This window comes from Tauraco erythrolophus, chromosome 7 (assembly GCF_009769465.1).
Source record: "Tauraco erythrolophus isolate bTauEry1 chromosome 7, bTauEry1.pri, whole genome shotgun sequence".
NCBI classification, from domain to species: domain Eukaryota; kingdom Metazoa; phylum Chordata; class Aves; order Musophagiformes; family Musophagidae; genus Tauraco; species Tauraco erythrolophus.
Window position 1 is genome coordinate 27,996,265 of NC_141471.1, and position 20,756 is coordinate 28,017,020.

Here is a 20,756-nt window from a genome sequence, read left to right on the forward strand (position 1 = left end):
AAGACAACAGTAGTGCCATGTCTGAGCTTGTTCTCTTGTGCTTGGTTGATATGAACTCTAGATTGTTGAGTTTTCCCCAAAATAACTTTGGTTAATATTTAGTTATTGGGAGACATCAAAACAAAACATCATGGTGGCCCTTTGTTTTCTTACTGTTTAAATACAAAGAACAAAGCCTTGTGGTTTAAAGTTAATTTGTTAGTGTAAATAAATTTCTTGCCAATGAGTATTATTGTTGTTAGACAACGAATGCAATAAAATGAGAAATCCTGAATCTTTATTAGAATTTGTATCGAGTCCTCGCTTTCCTGCCCGTTGGTCATTCTGGAAAAAATAATAAATGGTGAGCACGACTGGACAGCTGTTGCTGCATGGGTCAGTGTGGAGGGGGGGAGGGACCTTGCCCTGCTTGGAGTTGCCTTCCTTCTGCTCAGTGCCGAAGATTATTTGAATCTCAGCTGTTGGACAAATTGGCATGATTCACAGGTCTGTGAGTGGATCTCATTTACAATCTGTATTTATGTAAAAGAAGTTAAAAATAGAGTAAGGAAAGAGAATGGCCCTTTTCCTTCGTATGCAAATGAAATGTAGTGTGCAGTGTTTTGCTGCAGGTTCATGTAAAAATAGGCTGCCTTCACAGGGATGCTGGCCAACGATTGTTTAAAAGACCTGGATTAGTTTGGGTATATAAAAACATTTTACCATTTTACATTTAAGTGTAGGTTAGTTATAATTGGCGTGTCCTGGTTGGTTGTGCGAGTTGTCTCAGATACCTGCAGTTTGGTTTCTGAAATGCCCAGAACCACTCCAGACTCTACATCTTGTAAAAGAGGATGGGTTATGCCCTCCTCTGGGAAGCAAGCCCACATTTTCCCTATGCACGTTACCTTGTAATTGGGAATCCAGGCTTGAGGTCCGTCTCCCACTGCTGTTTCTGATGAGGCTGCCCGTGTGTTTTACCGGGCGGCGATCCCGTGCCGAGTGGCAGAAGCCGTGCGCCAGCATTGCCATTGCTGCAGCAGGCGTGCTGTCCCTGCCCTGCCTCTACGCACTGCAAGGCTGGGACAGCCTTAGGAGAGGTTGGCAACAGGCTTCCAGCCCTCCTTGCCTCAGGTTAAGATTTGAAATTTTACTGTTAGTAATAGCAGGTACTAAATCCTGCCTACGAACTCTGTCCTCTCAAAATGCCGTAGGACAAGATAAGACCCGTCACTTGCCCATGCTTCTGTCTGTGGGCAGACCGCTGGGAAAACCTTCAGTACAGGAATAGTTAGTGAAAAAAAAAGCCAGTGATGAGTGAACATGTTCTTTATTTTCTAAAAGGCCAAAACCAACAAAAAAGCAGATGTTTGACAAGATCAAACAACATGTAGATTCCCTGACCAGAAGATGTTCTAAGCTATGGGAAAATGTTAAATTAGTGTTTTGATGGGTCACTTCTAGCACTGCTGAGGGAAGTGCTGGCTGTTACACTCCTACAACCACAGAGTAAATCCAGAGTGGCTGGTCCGTGTTTCGACTGTGCTACTGCCACTGCTGCAAAACGCTCACTCCTTAGAAGACAGTGCTTAATTTGCTTGAGAACAAATAGTGGCACAAGTCTAAAATAAGTCTTTTTAAATGCTAGTGCAGGATGTTGATGGCTCATCACCAACAAGTTAATCACTGGACCTCTCCTTACTGTGAGAACTTCCTTCAGAGCAGTTTTTTCTGCTTGGACTCTGGGAAATACGTCTGTTCCTCAAGCCTGAAAATTGGGTCGCAAGTTCCTGCAGGAAAGCATGCTGCATTCCAGGGAAGACAAAAAGGTCCTGCAGGGAAAGAAGTTACTAAGGAAGGAGTGGCAAACCCAGGGTTATTGTGAATTACGTTCTGGGGTGCTTGGTGCAGTTGGCTGATGCCAAAGGCAAGTCCAGGAAAGGGACGAGACAAGAGCTGCCCTCGTTCAGGGCTGGCTCTGCCCTGCGGAAGGGTGCTCTGCGTGCCGTGCTTAGCAAAAGACTTGAAACTGTGATCCAAACAGATGAGTCTCTGGCCACCAAAGCCTCCGTGGGCAGACAGTAAACCCTGGGCACTTCTCAAGTCCCCAGATTAACTATGGGCGTTCTGGAGAGGAGCTGTGAACACCGTTTGCGCGCACTCACACAGTGCGGTGCCCAAGAGACAAGGTCAGTTAGCTGCACGGTTAACCTTGACGCTCAAAATTTCCCCCTCTAGCCATCGACAGACCCCTGCAGCATGTGCTGTGTGTATAAGAAACATCACAAATACCAGCAACCGCTGTTGCTACATGGGGATGAAAGAGTTGCTTGGCACAGCAGCAGCGGGAAGCTGCTGGCACGGGAAGGGCTCAGCAGCCCAGCCGACACATTGCCACTGCCGGCTCGGCTCTCAACCCTCACACAGCTCATTGCAGCCAGGGGTGCCTTACACCACGCTGCCTGTGCCAGCAGCAGTGTGGGGGCTCGGGCTGGAGCAGAGGCTCTCTGGGGACAGGCGAGCAATGTGGCAACACCCACAGCCCTCCGCAGCTGTGCGGAGAAAGACAGATGGCCCTGACCCTCCCGTACAGCAACGCAGCCCCGGCCACGAGCCCTGGCACCGACCCCTTGCTCTGGTTGGAGCTGTCCCCTTCCCTTGGAGAAGGAGCGGTAACTCCTTTGTACCAGTGGATGAAAGCCATTAGCCTTCTTGGTGTTAGACAGGCAAGGCACAGGAGCCCAGAGGTGTCAGCACACGTTTGCTGCTCAGGGCCACTGGTCACCTAAACCCCAGCCCATGGTGATGCCTCCTCTCAAGCCAGAACAGCAGAGCCCAAACACAGATAAAGGCTCGCACCTACTCTGGCTCCTGCCTCAGTGTCTGGGCTGCTACAGAGCGGGTTATTTGCTCTGTCTTGTGAGCAGAAGCACACCTGCGTTCTCAAAGTGCTGAACTTTCCACGTGCTGTCCAGATTAGAGGGGGCCATGGCTGGTGGTGAAGCAGATTGCAGCAAAGAACAGCAAAGCCAGAACAGCAATTAGGACGCAGGGGCTGGCGCTTTCTCCTCCTGAGCTCGCACTTCATGAGCTGCCCACCTTTTTTCTCCATGAAGCAGTGGAAGAACAGCATGGAGGAAATGCTACCGCATCAGCTGAAGGATGCCGGTGAGATGGTGGCCCCAGGCAAGTGTGTGTGTTGACACCGTTCAGAGGGGCAGCCGCACTGCTGAGAAATGCCGGTGCAGCCAGGTGCGAGAGGCACAGCCGCAACCCCGGCAGAGGAGCAGCCACGGATAATGCGGAGCCTTTAGCTGGACGTCAGCACCTTTCACAAAGCTGGAGAGGTGATCAGAGGAGGAAAGTCGGAGGGCGGAAAGAGCTGCAGGAGCTGTTCCATGTGTAAGGACATCTAATACTCATGAAAGAAGAGCTCACTCCTCCGGCAGGAAAGCGAGTGGTGGCTCAAACAGCAGCTTCCACCAGGCTGGCATCTTGCGCACACTGGAAAGCACAAAACCGATTTCCAGCTTCAAAGGACACTCAGTCAGTTTACTGCAAGTGCTTGCTGGCCAACACCATTCTAAGAATGCCAGCGGATGGAAACCTGGACAGGTCTTTCAGCAGCACACAACATTACCCGTAACTGCCGCTGGCTAAACGTGAAGTGGAGCGGGTGCAGGCTGCGCTGGAGCACAGCGGGGATCGGCTCCAGGCAGACTGGAAGTTAAACACGGAACTCACGAGACCCACTCTCGGAGGCAGGCACTGTGGCAAAGTGCCCCGAAACGCTCCCTTCGCTGTGGCAGACAACAGTAACCGCTGACGCACTTTTCATTGAAGGCGCTCAGAAGCTGTTGGCCGCTTTTTAAGGAAAAAACAGGCTTTTTTTTAAACTCCCTTTGGAAAACTCAGTAAGAAACCACTCCAGAGTGATGTCCTCCTCTTTTCTCAGTAGGATTAAGACAAATTTATGAAACTGAAGTAACGTTAGGAAATGGCTTAAAGGGGGAAGAGGGAAGAAATGAGACCGAAATAACATTTATTCTTCTTCCATTTTTTTCAGAAGCACTAGGGAAAGCCATCAGGAAGCTTCAGAAGAAGAACCCTGAGCACAGTCCCTGGGAATGCCCAGGGGCTGGTGACAAGAAAGCACGCCACACTGGTAGTTACCAATTCTCATTTACAAAATCAGTTTTCTGTGGGGGAAAAAAAAACCACAGGAGTCCGTTCGCAACAGGTAATTCAATGTCTGACAGTTTAGTTGTTTGTAATCTGAATTTGAACTTCAAAGTTACCCTTTGTTACTGACATGGGGTCCTCCCCATTACAGAAATAAACTAATGTCTCACCTTCAATTCCATTTCCTTTACTATTGAGTAAAACTCATGTTTTGAAGAGGAAGGCAAAAACATATTTCCATGACTCTAGTTAACCTTTATCGGAACAGTCTTGTTGTTAGCAAATCTGGCAGAAACTGCGCGAGTTCCCAAGGAATTAAATCCTCTCCGCTGGAGCAGATCTTACCCGCAAGACGAGCTATAGCTCACAGTAGAGCGCTCTGTGGAAGACAGTGCCGATGAGCAGTTTCCCCTCGTAGACGGACGCCACCGAGCTTCCCTGCAGCACGGAGCCATTGTCGGCGTAGACACGCGTCACCACAGGCTCTTCCGAGAGGATGTTCTGGATGCGCAGGACCTGCCGGAGGAGGGGGATACATCTGCTGAAACAGCCGCACAGGTGAAAATCCTCCATGGATGGAGGGAACATCAGTATGTCAATTTAAGCAAATTAGTTAGGTTGATCAGCTGCTGGTAACCGTAACCAAGTGATTCCTGTGATAGGGCCACAAATTCTGCTTCAGCAAAGCATGATCCATGAAGACTGATTATTTTCTTTTAATGGTTGTGCAACAGAGACTCCACCTCCGTACGTGAGGCAGGCAGCCATCCCCAGCATTAGGCATGTGCACAGGTTTTTTCAGCCTAAGACTTAATATCTTCTTATTTTCATGCTTTTTCCAGACAGAGTAAACAACTGCCTAGAATCATAAACCTACTGCTATTGAACATGATAACTTGGAAAAATGTCTTATGAGGAGCTTCAGATAAGGCTGGAATCAGACACCAACCAAGCCACCTGCACTCGCGGCCACTGGCGCGCTGATGCCAGTACTTCATTGATTTCGGAAGGAAAGAAGAATTACAGTGTCACCTACTGATGAACCACACTTGCACAGATAAATCATTCCAGCACAAACGTTTCTGGTTGTGCTTTGCATTCAGTCAATTATTTTTTTGTTTGGCAAAGAGGTGCTGGCTCGGTAATTAACACAGTTCATCAAAATCTGATTGCGTGGCCACAGCTGCACAGAAAGCAGGCTGAGGAGTCCAGAATGACTGAGCTACTGGGTGGAAATTATTCAGTTGTCTCCTAAGGGTCTGAATAGGTGTTTGTTAGCCAGCATACGCTGTTCAGGATTTCCACTTGAGAGCAGAAGCTATAAGCTGGAATCCAGCTCGGTCTTTGCTTTCAGAAAGGCTGGCCAGGCACTTCTCTGTGTAACGCAGAGTTAAGTTACACCAGGGTGATTTGAACAGAGCAACTTTCTGGCACAGACACAGTCAAGAGACCAGTGACGTCTCCCAAAAGGCACCTCAGAGGCAGGCAGATTTTCCGGGTCGTTGTAGAACAGCTTCATCCCATTGGGATGACATCCTGTCCAGATGTCTCCGGTGTGAGGGTCAATAGACAAGTTATCAACCAGAGTGTCCAGCTGCAGCGTCTATGCAATACAGAGATAAAACAAGAAAAAGAGAGAAGTTAAAGCTATCAGAAGTCCTGGAAGCAAACTGTAACATAACCAATAGACTTATGCAAGACTCTCATCTGACATAACTTAGGCTGTTTTTTTAAGAAGTATTTTCTCCCCCCGTGCTGTTTTTCTTTTCCCCCAGTACGCTTCATCCCCTTCTCTGTAAGGTGAGAAACCTGCTCGCTGCTCCGAGCTCCCCCCATGGGCTCATTCACACCCATGCGCCTGCTGATTGCTTCAGCGCTTTGTGGCCTGACCCACGCTGACCCAGGCAGACTTCCCCCGCGGCTCTGTGGCACGCCCGAGCATCCCTCTCTGGTTGCTGCTGCAAGGGTGGAAGACCTGAAGCTGTGTAACAGGGCACACAGCACCTCTGCAAACCCACAGCAGGAGCCATCCAGACCAGAACCTCTTGCATGATCAGGCTGAAATCTCAAGCGTTCATGGGGACTAATCTGTCCAAAATTCACATATGCCTCTTTTTTTATGGAACAGCAGCACCTTACCTTCACATGGGTCAAATTCCAATTAGCGTGTTTTTCCATAACATGGACATTATGATCAAATACATCTGCAACATAGACGTACCTTCAAAAGAAAGCACCTCTTAGCAATGTGTATGAGTAAGCAGACACCAAAACCAGCCAGTTCCTCCTGTGCAAGCCCAGCTCTTCCCGTGAGGAATGCCAGCTCACAGTCCCCACGCAGCAATCGACATTGCAAGCAGGCCACAGGGCACTGAACTGAAGCCAACCTGCTGAGACGCTGAGGTAGCTTCACAGCGTGCCAGTGCTTCCATTACAACACTGAAGTGGGCCTTGGATCACGAGATCCACAAATATGCTTTTTTTTTAGATTTAAGATCACCTGTCTACACCACAGGACTGGTTAATTCAGTCATACAGACCTTAAGACTGTAGAGTGCTCCCCACGTGCAGAAATCCTGCCCCGTTATTCCTCGCAAGCAATGCACACAAACTTCTGCATTGGCTGGTTCAAATGCAGCAACCTTTGATCTTATTGCATATCAACTTCCACGTGAAGCAGTGGACATTGCCTCTAGGTAAAGACCGAGACACGCAACTTCTGTTCTACAAACCCTCCATGTCACTGACATTGTACAGGTCGCACCTGGCCTTACAGGAGCCAGTTTAGACACAGGGGCACCGTTTGTACAAATTAGGATTTCGGGATTTTTTTGTGTCATCAAACAAAATCTAAGGCAAGGAGGAACTTACTTTCTGTCAGGTGAAACGTTAATTCCGTTGGCTGAATAAAACCCAGCTGCTACTTCTTTAACTTCGTTTGGACTGTAGTAAACAACGTTTGACCAAGTTAAACCCAAGAACGCCTCTAAGAACATCAAGGTGAAGTCGGAGAAGTAGTGGTCATTGGTAGCGTAGAAGCTATCTGGTCCCATAGCTACTATATCATTGACACTAAAAAAATATAAAGAGAGAGAGGAAAAAATAGGTAAAAGAATGAAATGAGAGGGAGAAAAATAAATAAAAGAATGAAATGAGAGGTATGAAGAAGCATTGTAGGACTGCTCAGTATCCAGCCAGGACATGGCCATCTCATAGGTATAAAGGGACTGCAATTACAGATGGTACTTCAGATAGACACTGAGTTATTTATATCCTTTTTGTTTCTATTTTCTTTTACATGAGCCAGGACTGTGCAGTGCTGAGAACTGAACAGGACTATAGGGCATCAGCTAGAGATCTGGCTACCTGTCCATAAGTCCATGGAAATTTTTCTCTCTTTTGATTACATTCAATTGGAAACCAGAGAACAGGTAGGAGTTGTGACAACCGTTATCTATCAGGCTCTGTTTTTTGCAGTAGGACAGATCAAGAAAATTTTGTATGCAACAACAACAAGAACAAAAGCTAAAAGTATGTTTATTTTTACAGTGTAGCAAATTCATAATAATAGAATGTCTGAAGATTCATATCTGAAATGGCCTGAGAGTGGGTTACATGACAGAAGGAGAAATGGATGCCAAGCTAATTCACTGGCATCAATCACAGAGGAGCTTAAGACTGATTTAGTGATCTAACTATTAAAAATCTCATTTACAGAAGAGACTGGAGAAACACAGTTTTTGATTACACAGATAAGTGATCAATAAGAGAAATGGGAAAGCTGGTTAAAGATAAAACATCTCATATTAATAATATTCTAAAACAAAAATTGTCCTACTTTGGCTTTTACCAAAGCAGCCTATTCTGGAGGAAGATGGTATTTGGCTCCAATACCTTGTCAGAAGGTCGTGTTGAATGGTTTTCAGGTGTACAAGAGAATTGTCATCTTCTACAAAGGTAAACAATTCTACTGTGCTTTTCTGATGAGGATGGTTCACAACAAAGAGGTACACGGTGTCGTCTTTAAAAAAAGAAAGGGAAACAGCTGAATTCTCTGCAACAATTTGCTTGGCTGAGCACCCACAGCTCTGAAGCAGCCTCTAGCTCAGAGCATGTGTTGGGTTTGGTGCATTTGTCTCACAGCTCTGCTGAGGCAGAAGGACAAGCACCAAAGTACTGCAGGATGCCACTGTAACTGGATCCAGACCTCTAGCTGCTCTTCTCCCGGTCTTGCTCTATGGGGAACTGCTGTGTAAACTACATTTTTGATATTTCTACCAAGGAAGAAAGAAATCATGGCTTCATCATTGTGCCCAAGCCACTGGGTTTTGCAATCTGATGTGCTATAGTGACTGGTTGTGTGAAATAGCCACAGTCAGCTGGAAGGAGGGCTTGTAGCCCAGCCACTTTGGTTTCTTTGGTTTCTTTATCGCATCCCCTGAGAAAGCTGAAGGAGCACCCCTCTCCTGTACACTGTGTAAGGCTGCAGTCCTTCTGCCCAGTCCTTCTGGTGAGATCCTTCATTAGCCACTACTGGATTCTCCAACACCTTCTCTTAAAGGGTGACTGTATAGAGACGCAGGTCAAGCTGCAGCAGTGGTTCTCTTTCTCTTAATATTTGCAGACTTTGAATTGCTCTGCTAAAATCCCCCGTGAAGGGACAGGGAAAAAGAGAGGAAGGAGACCATGAGCATGAAGGGTATTTTACTGGTAGTCAGAGCCCGGTGTAGGAGAATATATCCTGGAGAGGAGAACGTGGCTTGGTTATGGATCACCAGACATTTTGATAATTTACAGAGATTTGATAATTTACTGTTTAGCCACAAAAGTCTCCATTCTGGTCACTACTAGTTGGTGAATCCTGTGTCTCCTCAAAACCCTTGACCTCAGAGTGAGACAGATGTAAATTGGTAAAATTGACTTTGCATGGTTTTCAGCTCCTCAAACTCTTCCCATCATTTCTTTCCTTCCAATATATAGGACATCCTTCTGTCTCAGACAGCTGAGATTATGTGTGAAGGTGTTTGCTTTACCAGCTGAGCCCAAAAACGATAAAAAGCCCCAAAACTTTTTTCTCTCCCAGCAAGCACAGGCTATTGGGGCTGCAGTGCAAAGCTGCAGAAGGATTTCTGTTTGGGCTCTTTAGGCTGAGATTCACCACCACCTCACATTAAAGATCTCTTTACCTCTGTCTACATAGGTGCTGATTCCATGAGGGTTAAATGATGCCAGATCAAACCCTCGGCTGATTCTCAGTTCCACTGCTCTGGGATGGTCTTCATTCAAATCCATCAAAAATATTTCACCTGGCTTGTCTGGTGCAAAGCTTTTTAATCCTGGATATTTTAAGCCCTGTAAAATCAAAATATAAGAAAATCATTCCCAGATAAAATGTGAAGGCAAGCATCACAGGGCTGAAAACGCTGGAGCCTTGCTTGGGTTTGCAAGCACACATCAGGATGTCACAGAATCATAGAACGGTTTGAGTTAGAAGGGACCTCAAAAATCATCTAGTTCCAAACCCCCTGGCTCAGGCAGGGACACCTTCGCCTAGATCAGGTTGCTCAAAGCTCCATCCAGCCTGGCCTTGAGCACTTCCAGGGATGGGGCAGTCACAACTCCTCTGGGCAACCTGTTCCAGTGCTTCACCTCTCTTATTGTAAAAAATTTCTTCCTTAGATTTAATCAAAATCTCCCCTCTTTCAGTTTAAAGCCATCACCCCTTGTTCTATCACTACACATCCTTGTAAAAAGTCCCTTTCCAGCTTTCTTGTAGACTCCTTTTAGGTACTGGAAGGCTGCAATAAGATCACCCCGGAGCCTTGTCTTCTCCAGGCTGGACAACCCCAACTCTCTCAGCGTGTCTTCATAGGAAAGGTGCTCCAGCCCTCAGATCATCTTTGTGGCCCTCCTCTGGACTCGCTCCAGCAGCTCCATGTCCTTCTTGTGTTGGGGACTCCGGAGCTGAATGCAATATTCCAGGTGGGGTCTCACAAGAGCAGACTAGAGGGGCAGAATCACCTCCCTCGACCTGCTAACCACACTTCTTTTCATGCATCCCTGGACACGGTTGGCTTTCTGGGCTGCAGGTGCACATTGCCGGCTCATGTGGTCATCAACCAGCACCCCCAAGTCCTTCTCCTCAGGGCTGCTCTCAATCCAGCCAGCCCATTATCTCTAATGGCTATCTCTATTTAACTAGGAAATGCAGGCTTTAAATGTCTCTGGGCATATCAGCGCAGATGTCTGCCTCCTGCCTGAGCCCAGTTGAAATTCAGAACCAAAACCCAGGAGAAGGGATAATGGGCCAGCCTTCTGCTTCAGCCTGCCGTGCCATGATGGAGGCAGAGGGACAGGCTCTGCTCCCCCGGGAAAGCACTTTGCAGCAGCGCAGAGGGAGTGAGCTGCGTGGGGGGCACGAGGAGCCACGGCCACCACACCACCTGCCACCCACCGCACCCACCACCCGGGTGGGTGCTCCCTGTGCGCCAAACTGCTCTGCGAACGGACAGGCTGAGGGGACAAACTGGAAGTACGGCACCACTAAACGCGTCCGGAGCCACGGGGAACAGCAGCAGTGTGACAGCTCACGATTTCTGACATGAATTTTGCGACACTATCATTCCCTGGGTGGCCCTGGAGCACGTTGATGAAAACATCAGTGTTTGTTTTGAAAACAACTGCTAGCCATCCTGATTGTGAAGAAAAGCTTGGAAACCTATGCCCTAAAGGCTAACAAATAATCAGGAACAACAGAATCAAAACACAAAATCTGTTGGTTTTTTTTTTTAAAGGTAAGGAATTAACACACCTTCTTAATACGGGAGAGGTTCAACATTTCAACATTTCAAGGAAGCAGCATGAAAGAAATTCAAGGTTATGTGGGCAGATAAGCCAGCGGAATAGGATACGTGTGTCACTTGCTCAAGCAGAAGAAAACGCTGGCTGAGCCGGCACAAGTCTGGGCTGTTCCTACGGAGCCAGCCAGCCTTGCAGAAAAAAAGAGTCCATCCTGCAATTTTCACCTACGGCTTCTGCAGATCAGGAAGCAGGCAAGGCCCTGCATGGCGAGGGGGCGCAGGCACTTACAGAGCTGATAAAAGCCAGTCCATTGGGAAGTATGTCAATGTCTTCTGAACCAGTTTCTGCAAGACAGAGATAAACAGGGGTTTTCAGGCAACACTAAATATTTCCCATCGAAAAAAAACCTCCTTTTCAGTACAATTCCAGCTCTCATGAGTGTCCCTTTCTGCTATGACCACACAAGCGATGAAGTTCAGCGGAAAAGTTGGCATCGCTCGAAAACACCAGGTTAGGAAATAGTACTGGGGTTCGCCTCTTTCTGGGGGCTTAGGGGTGCCGCCGCGGTGGCCGGGCAGCCTCCCACCCAGCTCTGTGTGCCCCAGGGTGGCGTGGGATGAATCACCCGCTTTTGGCGATAGTGTCCTGTAAGAAGAAATTAGGGCAAGCGATGAGGTTTCCAGGGCAGGACTGTACCTGTTGCTCCCCCGCGCGATTGAATAAGGCAGCTCTGGGAATTGCGCACGCTAATTCTCCTGGTTGAGCGGGGACACTTCACTAAGACAGATTGCCAAATATTTAGTTAAAGCTCTCAAGTGACAGAGAACCTACTATATCTTTAACAGCTAAAGGCTTTAATAGTTAGATCACACTTCTAACTGCAGGTAATCATTTCCAATATTGCCAGTTCCTGTAGTTCCTGTAGTATTTTTGCCTGTTAATAAAATAAAATAAAATAAAATAAAATAAAATAAAATAAAATAAAATAAAATAAAATAAACAAAAGCCCTTTAGTAAGAACAATAAAGCAATTTTAGGCCTTGATCAAGCACTCTCCGTAGAGCTTTTAATCTGATGCTGAAGCACGTTTGCCATCCCACATTTTCACCTCTCCCCAGAGAAGCCTCCCCTCTCTTCATATCACCAGCACCAACAGCATTCTCCACAAGCCACTTTCCAGGAGATGGCTGAATTAACCCCCCCCCCAGGAGCATGTGCTTAAAAGAGGAAATTGTTCTGCAGATTTTCTTTAACAGAGCCACCGAAGCAAAGGTTTTTCCACCCAGTTTGTCCCACCTCTGTGCACCCCCTCCTTCCTGGCCATAGACCACCCGTGTGACCCTACGTGGGTCACACTGTCCGTGGCACCTCAGCACCCCCTCCCCAGGAGGTGCCTGTAATTTGAGCTGGGTTTATTGTTTGCTTTTATGTAACTTCTGTTTATCCTGGCACTGATTTGGCCGGGCTGTAATTTACCCTGGGGCCACTGAACAGCCCTTGTGGGGAGGAACCAGACCCCCAGATTCACCCAGCTCAGTGCTGGGGAGATGCTGTGGCATGACTTCTCCAGGGAGGAAGGGGGCCAGGGCCATGACGAGCTCCTCCGCAGCCTCAGCCATCCCCGGCACCACCCTGTTACACTAATGAGCAGAGCATCCCTGCCTTCCGAAGAGCAAAAGGTCTGAAGATGCGTTTTGGGGGGAGCCAGCTCATTACCCCTCCTTCTGGGTTTTCATTCTGAATTTCCACTGGGCTCAGGCAGGAGGCAGACAAGGGCCCTGATGTGCCCATAGACATCTACAGCCTGCGTTTTCTGAACAAAATTTTTAATTTGTTTTTTTTTTTAAGCTCAGCTCATGCTCTGATTTAAGCAACAAGCTCCTTTTCTTTGCCCCAGCTCTTGGTGTCTCCAAGTTTGGGTTCATTTATAAGATGGGGTTAGAGGCGATTCCCCGCTTCCCAGGATTGCTGCAAAGATAACAACACAAATAAATGCTGAGAGGCTCAATTACCGTGGTGATGTAAGCTGGACAGACAGCTTTTACTGGCAGAGCACACTGGTGAGTGAATAAACAGAGATACAATCATTTATTGCAGCTGAACTAGTGAGGCTGCCAAGCAGAAAGATGAGCAGGCTAATTGGGAGCAGATAATTAAAAAGTACAAGTTTCTGATGGAAGGAGCATAACAAGAGCCCTGCACCCAACCACTGCCAAAGAAACTGCCCAGCAAAGCATATTTTGGGCACTTCTCAGCCAGGTCCTGGTATATGAGGAAGAGAGCGAGTGCTGTCAGAAGAGCAGCAAAATGCTGATTCAGCACGATCCTGCTGAGCTGGCACCAGGGAGGAGGGGATGGAGACACACAGCCGGACACAGGAAAGCTCCTGAGCTCTCCTGTGGGATCCCATTTTGGGAGGGCTCTGGGCTGTTGTCACAGGCATCATATAGGACAGGAGAGTTACGAACTGGTTTATTAGGTACGAGTTACCTCCAGTATATTGCTGAATTGTATCACAAAGCCCAGCTTGTCCATGGGATTATCTGAATAAACAGCATTTTTTAAAAAAATTAAAGATACCGAGAAAAATTACTGTCTACCCTAAAAACCTTTTTTTTGTTGTTCTTTATTTTCTTATAGTGTGATGTATTGCGCAGATGCATCCAATAAAAAAAAAAAAAAAACTCATCTGGATTTCCTGTCCAAAAGCAAGTGACTATTTCTCCTGTATCCCATGAATTGTTCCAAGATGCAAGCATTTCTAGCAAATTCTATAGTAGCTTCTTGAACTTCAGGAATTACTTCAAGACATATGGTTAGTTTATTGTAAGCCAGTAACATGAGCAGACACTCATATAATTCAAAAGACACTGTTTATTCTACAAATACAGCCTTTCCTACACATATCTGTGAAGGCAGCTGAGGATAAGCTGCAGGTTTCTATCGGTTTGTTCAATATTTGCATCTGTGCTTCCATTGCGCAATGTTTGAAAAGCAGAATAGGTGAAAGTCTTAAAAAAATGAGAGAGACACAGAAAGGATGAAATTGAGCAGAAAGAAAAGGGTTCACTAGGGAATTTTTTCATTTACTCTGCGTTTGCTTCCTTTACTATGTACGCACCGCTTTTAACATCATTACAATAGACTGTGCCATATGCCTGTTCTTCTCTATACAGAATGGATAGGTTAAGATTAATTTGTTCAGAGCTGATCCACCTTATTACCTATGTCCCACTGAAGAGGTCAGAAGAACTGTTTTAAAGATTAAAATAAAGACAGGTTGTTTATTCGACTTTATCACAAGATTTTAAAGGAAAAAGGCCCAGGAGGACCAAGATGTCCATGTAGAAAGATATCCTTACACAAAGTCACCCACAGGAGCAACCTTACAGATCTGAGTACAGCAAAATCCCCCATCTCAAGAGTGCTACCTAGGCAGCATCTAGATGTTAGGGGTCCTTGGTCTCCCTGAGTAATACAATACCCCCAGTCATATAAAATCAATTTTGAAAGACATTCGCTGGAACATGCCAACTTTCAAGTTTGCACAAATCCTTTGTTATTTGTCTTTCTGCCATATCAGACATGCTGAACTAATTTTTGGTGGTTTAATTCTTCTAAAGAGCAGCAAACAGCAGAGCAAAGCCAAGGTGAGGCGCAGAGCTCCGTGTGAAGGGACAGTGTTACAGGAGCACAGCGAGAAGCAGAAACGCAGGTCTGCAAATTGATCTGCCACCGCCTCTGAGTAGAGCCAGGTTCTCAGAATTCACCTAATCTCCATGTAAATGCCAGGCACCAAAAATGAGATTTCCTTTGGGAGTTAAACACAACCGTATTTGCCATTTCCAGCTTTCCTTCTTTCCTCAATTTTTTATATGAATCACCATCAAACAAGCTTTATTCAGAGTCTCATATGAGTAAATCACAGCTCAATTTAGAAGACCTGGGAAGTTTTTTCAAACGCAATTTGTTCTGCATATAACCTCAGGCAAAGGAACTCCACACACACTCATTTATGGCAGTAATTTGACTTTACAAATACGTTTGGTTCCTGACACAAGGAAGAAGCGAGATTCATGAAATCAACACAGTGACTAAGCAAGCTCAAAGGCAAGGCTCTTAAAGCTCATCCAATGACTTTTTACACATGCAAATTTCAACAGAATTCAAGACATTTCTGAAAATACTAAGGAGGAGAAAACCCCCAGCCATTAAGCCTACATTAAGTTCCAAAATATATCATTTGTGGGAAAGGGAGACACAAAAAAGCAACCCATTTTAAAGCTAATCATTTTATACTCTGGCTATCCTAAAGGGAGAGAAAAACCAAGACCAAAATATTGCTGTGTGCTAAACACATGACCCAAAGTACAAAGTCAACATTTCAGCCGCTCTGTTAAACCTCTTTGCAAACCAGACTAAGGCACCAAACAGGACCCCTTGCTCTTTGAAACCACTCAGCTGAATTGCACAACCGCGGTGAGCTCCTGCCTGCTCTTTGCACAGCAGGGTACCGGCCCACTCCTAAATCTCTGCAAAATGAGGCGCTAAGGCAGGAGATCCCGGCTGGCATTTAGCAGCTGCTCCTTTGCCACATGCCTGTGGTCTTCTCCCACAGCTTTCCACTCCTGCAGCATGTCCTGTTTTCAAGATGTCACCAGCTGACAGCCACCTGTAGGTACCTGCCTGAAGAGCCAGCACACCCTCCTCTAAGAGCCAAATAATTTCCTAAGTGTCTGAGCAAAGGAGACGTGTTTGCAAGGTACTCACTTTCAAGAAAAGGGACAGAAATATTAGATATCAAAGGCAAAAAGTACTATACCAAACTAGCTAGTTTTTCAGAATAATTTTCTTCCTGCAGCTTCTCCCTACCTCTAAGTCCAAGTAACAAAAGAAAGTCAAATTAGCACTTTGTTTTCAGGAGCATGCTTGGTAGCTGGCTTTAAGAAGCAGTTGCAAAATAAGGCTGGACAAAAGCAATGCATTCAGTTATTTTGAGCACGTACCGATCCCTTTAATGAGCTGGCAATTCGGGAGGGTTACTGGGGCTATTTCCCGCGAAGCATTCAGTCTGTTCCTGCAAGATGAAAGAGAAGAGTTAACTGCACACAGCCAGTTTTAAAACAGGTAACATTCTTAGCATAGCTTTATCTTATTTTTATTGTCTGACATATCGGAGCAACAAATCAGCCATGAAATACTGAATAAGCAAAACCCAGAACTGACAATAGCAATTGCTCCAAATCACTGCAATGGTTACACATGGCCAGGGATTGATTCTGCTACACTGAATATCTTCAGGAGCCTGACTAATGAGCTTCAGGAAGAAGCTCTCATGACCCACCACAGCTCAAATGGTAAAACAACATAGCCACATTTTCTTCAGGGTTCAGCCACCTAAATATCGTAGCACCCTGCAGTTAGGACCAGCGTTTCAGAGGAGGAGAGGGTGACCCTCTACCCCAAGCCACTGGCTATTTTTGGTGACCAGGCCACCAGCAGTAGCACTTTCTTAATTTCTTAGACCACATTCAAAAATAGTGATAGTGTTATTGCAAGGCACGACTACCCTTTTCCTAACAACAGGTAGGACTTGGTAGTATGATTTTCAGCAATTACCCTGTCCCTTCCTCTTCTCTCCTGGTACCCACCCAGAACATTATCCTTCAGCAGCGTTTATTTAATTCCTAAATATCCACAAAATTTCATCTCTGGCTCAGGCTTTAGTGGACAGGCAGGTACAGACAGGTACCTACACGTTAATTCCTGTTTCTCCATCTCCTCCATTCCAAGCTGTCTACAAGTCTCTGTGAAAGGCGTCTCACTACCAGAACCACTGTGTGTGACCATGGTGGTCCACAGTGCCATAAGCAAATATATTCTGTTTCTATGTAAAAATATCAAGCTAGTGTACTAGAATATTTCTTTATTTTCCTTTTTTTCCCAAAAGAGAGCTTTTAAACTTACATAGTTACTCCTTTGCATGCCTGTCATACACACATGTTGAGGCTGTACTTACTCCAACAACAGGAAGTTCTGAATGCAAAGATCCCATAGCAAAACCTAGCTGTGTTTATGTTATAGCTTTAGGCATAAACTAAACAGCACTATCAGTCCGTGGTATGAAAAATATGCAATACAGCTGAGCACTGTATGGTATGTCACTTAATTATGAATTCTAAATTGCTTTGATGCTGTATCATTGAAACAAGTTGTTAACATAACCCCCCAAAAAAAACAGAAGAAAAAAGAGCAAAAAGGGCAGAGGACAGGAAGGGAAAGGAGCCAAGTCAAACTCTCCCAATCCCTCCCCTCTTCCCAATCTCAGGGGTCCTGACAGCAAATTGCAGCAGCTCCCAGCCCACAAGCAGCACAGGAGGGATATCAGCTCCCCCTTCACCCCGGCATCGCAGCACAGCGGAACCCACCGGGCCCCCAAGGCTGGCTCGGGGTGATCATGCCCAAAGTTTGCACCACTGCCTGCTGAGGGCTTTTCCCTTCCCTATTTGTATCAGCTTTTCGTGGCCAGTGGGCAAGCTACCCTGAGCCCAAAGCACAGCAGGAACTCAGCCAAGGAGGAGTGATGGTATCCTGACAGTATTCCCAGGGAAACGCTTCATGGGCTGGAACGAGAGTAATTCAAAAGGACACTGGCCATAAGCCTGCAGCATATATAGAGGTTTTTCCAAAATATGTCAGTTAAGTAAACTGACACTAAAGCTCAGACAGCCTTAGCTACTGAGCCAGATGGCCTAATAACCCACTGGCCTTACTAAAAACACAGTCGACCTGCAAACTGTGGGGAATGCAACTTCAAAAAATGCAGGAATTTTGCTAATTGGTACAAACCCAGTTCGTAGCACCTTCCTCCCCCCCCCCACCCCCAACCCGTCCCGGTTCCTCTTTCCAGTTTCAATCCTCCTCACTCTGTCTCACTTTGTGTGACACAGACCACTGGCATTCCCTTTTCTTCAGCAGCAACCTGTTGCAGGTTTGAAGACCCATCTCTCTTTAAGTTTTCCTCTTCTCTAGACTAACCAGTCTCAGATCTTTGGGGTTTTTCTTCCTGACAGGACAGAAAATCACCTCTTAATTTTTGCTCCCAATTCTTTTCAAATTGTCAGCATCTTTGTGTGAGCATTCTGCTGTTCCGAACACAGTATGCAAGCTGAGGACCATATCAGTACAGAGTGTTATGAAATGACAACGCTGTGTGCGTATATAAAGATACCTATATGAACAATAATATCATATGCATATTGTTCTGAGGAAAACAGTAACAGTAAAATTCACATTCAAGTTTTACAAATTAGTTCAGACCTTTTTTTACATAAGAATTAGCAATTTAAAATGTCAGTAGCGGAATCAGTGTAATTTCAGGTGGTAACACACAAGAACTTCACCTGTTTTCTGCTGCACAAGCCCTACTCAGGTCCATTTGGTAGCTATCAAAAGTATAATAGATGCATAAACAAACCTGATTTAAGAAGAATTTAGTTTGTAAGAGATTTTTAATAATGCTCCAAGCCTTATCTTTCAAGCATTTCAGGGATCCTTGTGTCATACTATCTAGACAGAATATACCAAACTCAGAAGGAACAGCAAAAAGCCTTTGCTGGATTCCTGCCTTCTGGGTGGAGGATGGATAACAGCAAGAGTTAACACTACCAACAGTTTCTCTCTCTTCTGAAGGCTGTATAAAATTATTTTAGAGTATTCTGTTACCTGAAGTTGTGTTTCCAAACTCCGCAACTGTCTTAAGATTGCTGCTACACTGCAGCTTGCAGAAAACACAGCAAGCAGGAAAAACCCACAGAGAGCTACAGAGGCTGGGGGGATCCTGAGTCTGTCAGGAGATTCTACTTTACCAGATTCCCAGTATTGCATTTGTTCATTTGATTTGGGGGTCCCCTGCTCATTACGGTGCTTTGAAACGGCTCGCCCCACTAAAGCCTGGGAGAGTTTTCCAGCTCCTGCAACTGCAGGGCAAGAGGGTCCGGTTTCCGCTATAGTTATCACTGATGCTTGTGGTGGATTTAGTGCAAGATGCGCACACACCTATGTGGGATACTCGGCTCCAGGGAGTACCGCCCTCCCTCTGTAATTAGCTACAATTACTATCTATCCAAAGATCAATTAGCTGCATGTCATTGCTTTGAAGTCAGGCGTTCGGCATCCTTGTGGACACCAGCAAAATGATAGTGACATAGGGGCCTTGCAACACAGTAACTTCCCTTCACCTTTCTGGCCTGAAACAACCAGCTCTGTGTTTAGTAGCTTTCAGGACAGAAGCTGCTGTAACACCAGTGTCCACGTTCACACCTCACCACCCATCAGCACCATACGAGTGGGTATTTTAGATCACAGAGAGTGAGGTCCCAACTTAAGATCGTGAGAGTCCGTGCTCCTTCAGAGGAAACCTCATACACAGGGGCTACCACTACCCAGAGGTCAGCTGCGGTAGCAAATAACTCAAGTTTCTGGCAACCTGGCTGCCACTTATGTTTTGCCAGTCGACAGAAGATGAGGTAAATCCACAGGTGCCAGTTTGGGCATACTCCTGTTAACTGCAGCCTCTCCAAAAACAGAAGTACCAGCCCCCCTGCCCCAGGGCACCTTCTCCCTTTGGTTGACTCCAGCTTCTTGCCGGGGAGGATTTCACATCCCCCTTACTGCAAAGGGCATTTCCGCTGGACAAATGCTCCTGAAGTGAGTTTATCTCTGACCGAGGATGAGAAGAGAACTGCTGAGCAAGCCAGCGCCCAGTTTTTCTAGTTCCCTTGATGATAATGATGACGGCGATGATGGTGATGACGATGAACCCTTCCCCTCTGACCGAAACCGTGCTTGTGCAAGGGCTGCTCTGCACTGAAGTCAGGTCCCCGATAAGGAGCTGAAGTGCCTCCACGCTCGGGGCGAGGAGGGGGGCACCCGGCTCGGCCCCGCGGCGGGCACCGGCCGCCATCCCCCACCTGCGGGGTGGGCTCAGCCCCGGAGCCCGCTGCTCTGAGACCCGGCAGCCCATCCCGCCCGAGTTCCCCGGCATCCCCCGGCTGCTCGCACCCTTGTTATCCCCCAGGACAGCGGCGTCACGCCCGGTTCACCGGGAGCCGCTCCACACCCCGCGCCCCCCGCTCCGCGCCCCGGTAAGCGGCTCCCGCCCGGGCCGTCCGGGGGTCCCGCTGCGCCCGCGGTCTCAGGGCGGCTCACCGAAAGGCCAGCAGCCGCTCCGCCACCAAGGCTGCCGCTATCCCGACGAGAGCCACCGCCAGCACCTTGCCCATGGCTGCTCCCCGTGCCGCGCTCCCCGCTCCCCGCTCCCGGCTCCGCCGCGTCCCGTCCCGCCCCGCCGCCCCGCCCCGCCCCGCGCAGAGCGGCCTGGCCCGCCCGAACCGACGGCGGAGAACGCGGAACTTTCCCTGAAGATGCGGCTCTGGCAACCCGCTGTCCCGGCCAACGAGTTGCGGATCTCCGGGGACAGGGGCAGAGGGGAGAAGGGCAGAAGAAGGAGCCGGAGTCGGTGCCGCTCTGTAGGCTCCGTGTTACAGCAGCCATGTGGGAGGCGAGTGGAGTAAGTTCCAGATTCTGTAATTCAAAAAAAAAAAAAAGTATCGTATTACGTGTGTTAGACAAAGACTGTATGACACAGAATGCACGAGTGCTGCATGTGCGCCTCTGTACTGACCGACACATGCTAATACGTGTGCACTAATACCAAAGTTTTCCCAAAAAGTGATGCTTGCTCTCACTACCACGCTCCCACCACCAGCTTTCTTCTCCATGCAGGAGAAAGG

General features: G+C 47.1%; 1 protein-coding gene across 1 annotated transcript; it reads right to left on the bottom strand.

The window, feature by feature from the left end:
• Positions 1-4,518: 4,518 nt before the first annotated feature.
• On the bottom strand, positions 4,519-20,246 carry LOC104374867 (serum paraoxonase/arylesterase 2). Its single transcript, XM_086614843.1, has 9 exons — positions 20,173-20,246; positions 15,969-16,039; positions 11,251-11,306; positions 9,348-9,513; positions 8,056-8,182; positions 7,033-7,233; positions 6,301-6,382; positions 5,636-5,764; positions 4,519-4,677 (listed from the first exon to the last, which is right to left on the bottom strand). Exons 1-9 carry the CDS (start codon positions 20,244-20,246, stop codon positions 4,519-4,521), a joined length of 1,065 nt encoding a protein of 354 aa, XP_086470969.1.
• Between the last annotated feature and the right edge of the window lie 510 nt (positions 20,247-20,756).

What these genes read in the sequence shown, in the direction of transcription:
- LOC104374867 (XM_086614843.1), bottom strand. Translation starts at nt 20,246, where the DNA reads ATGGGCAAGGTGCTGGCGGTGGCTCTCGTCGGGATAGCGGCAGCCTTG. An exon ending in GAGCGGCTGCTGGCCTTTCG is followed by an intron (nt 16,040 to 20,172) that starts GTGAGCCGCCCT and finishes TTCATCTTGCAG; the next exon opens with GAACAGACTGAATGCTTCGC. An exon ending in CAGCACCTATGTAGACAGAG is followed by an intron (nt 8,183 to 9,347) that starts GTAAAGAGATCT and finishes CTTTTTTTAAAG; the next exon opens with ACGACACCGTGTACCTCTTT.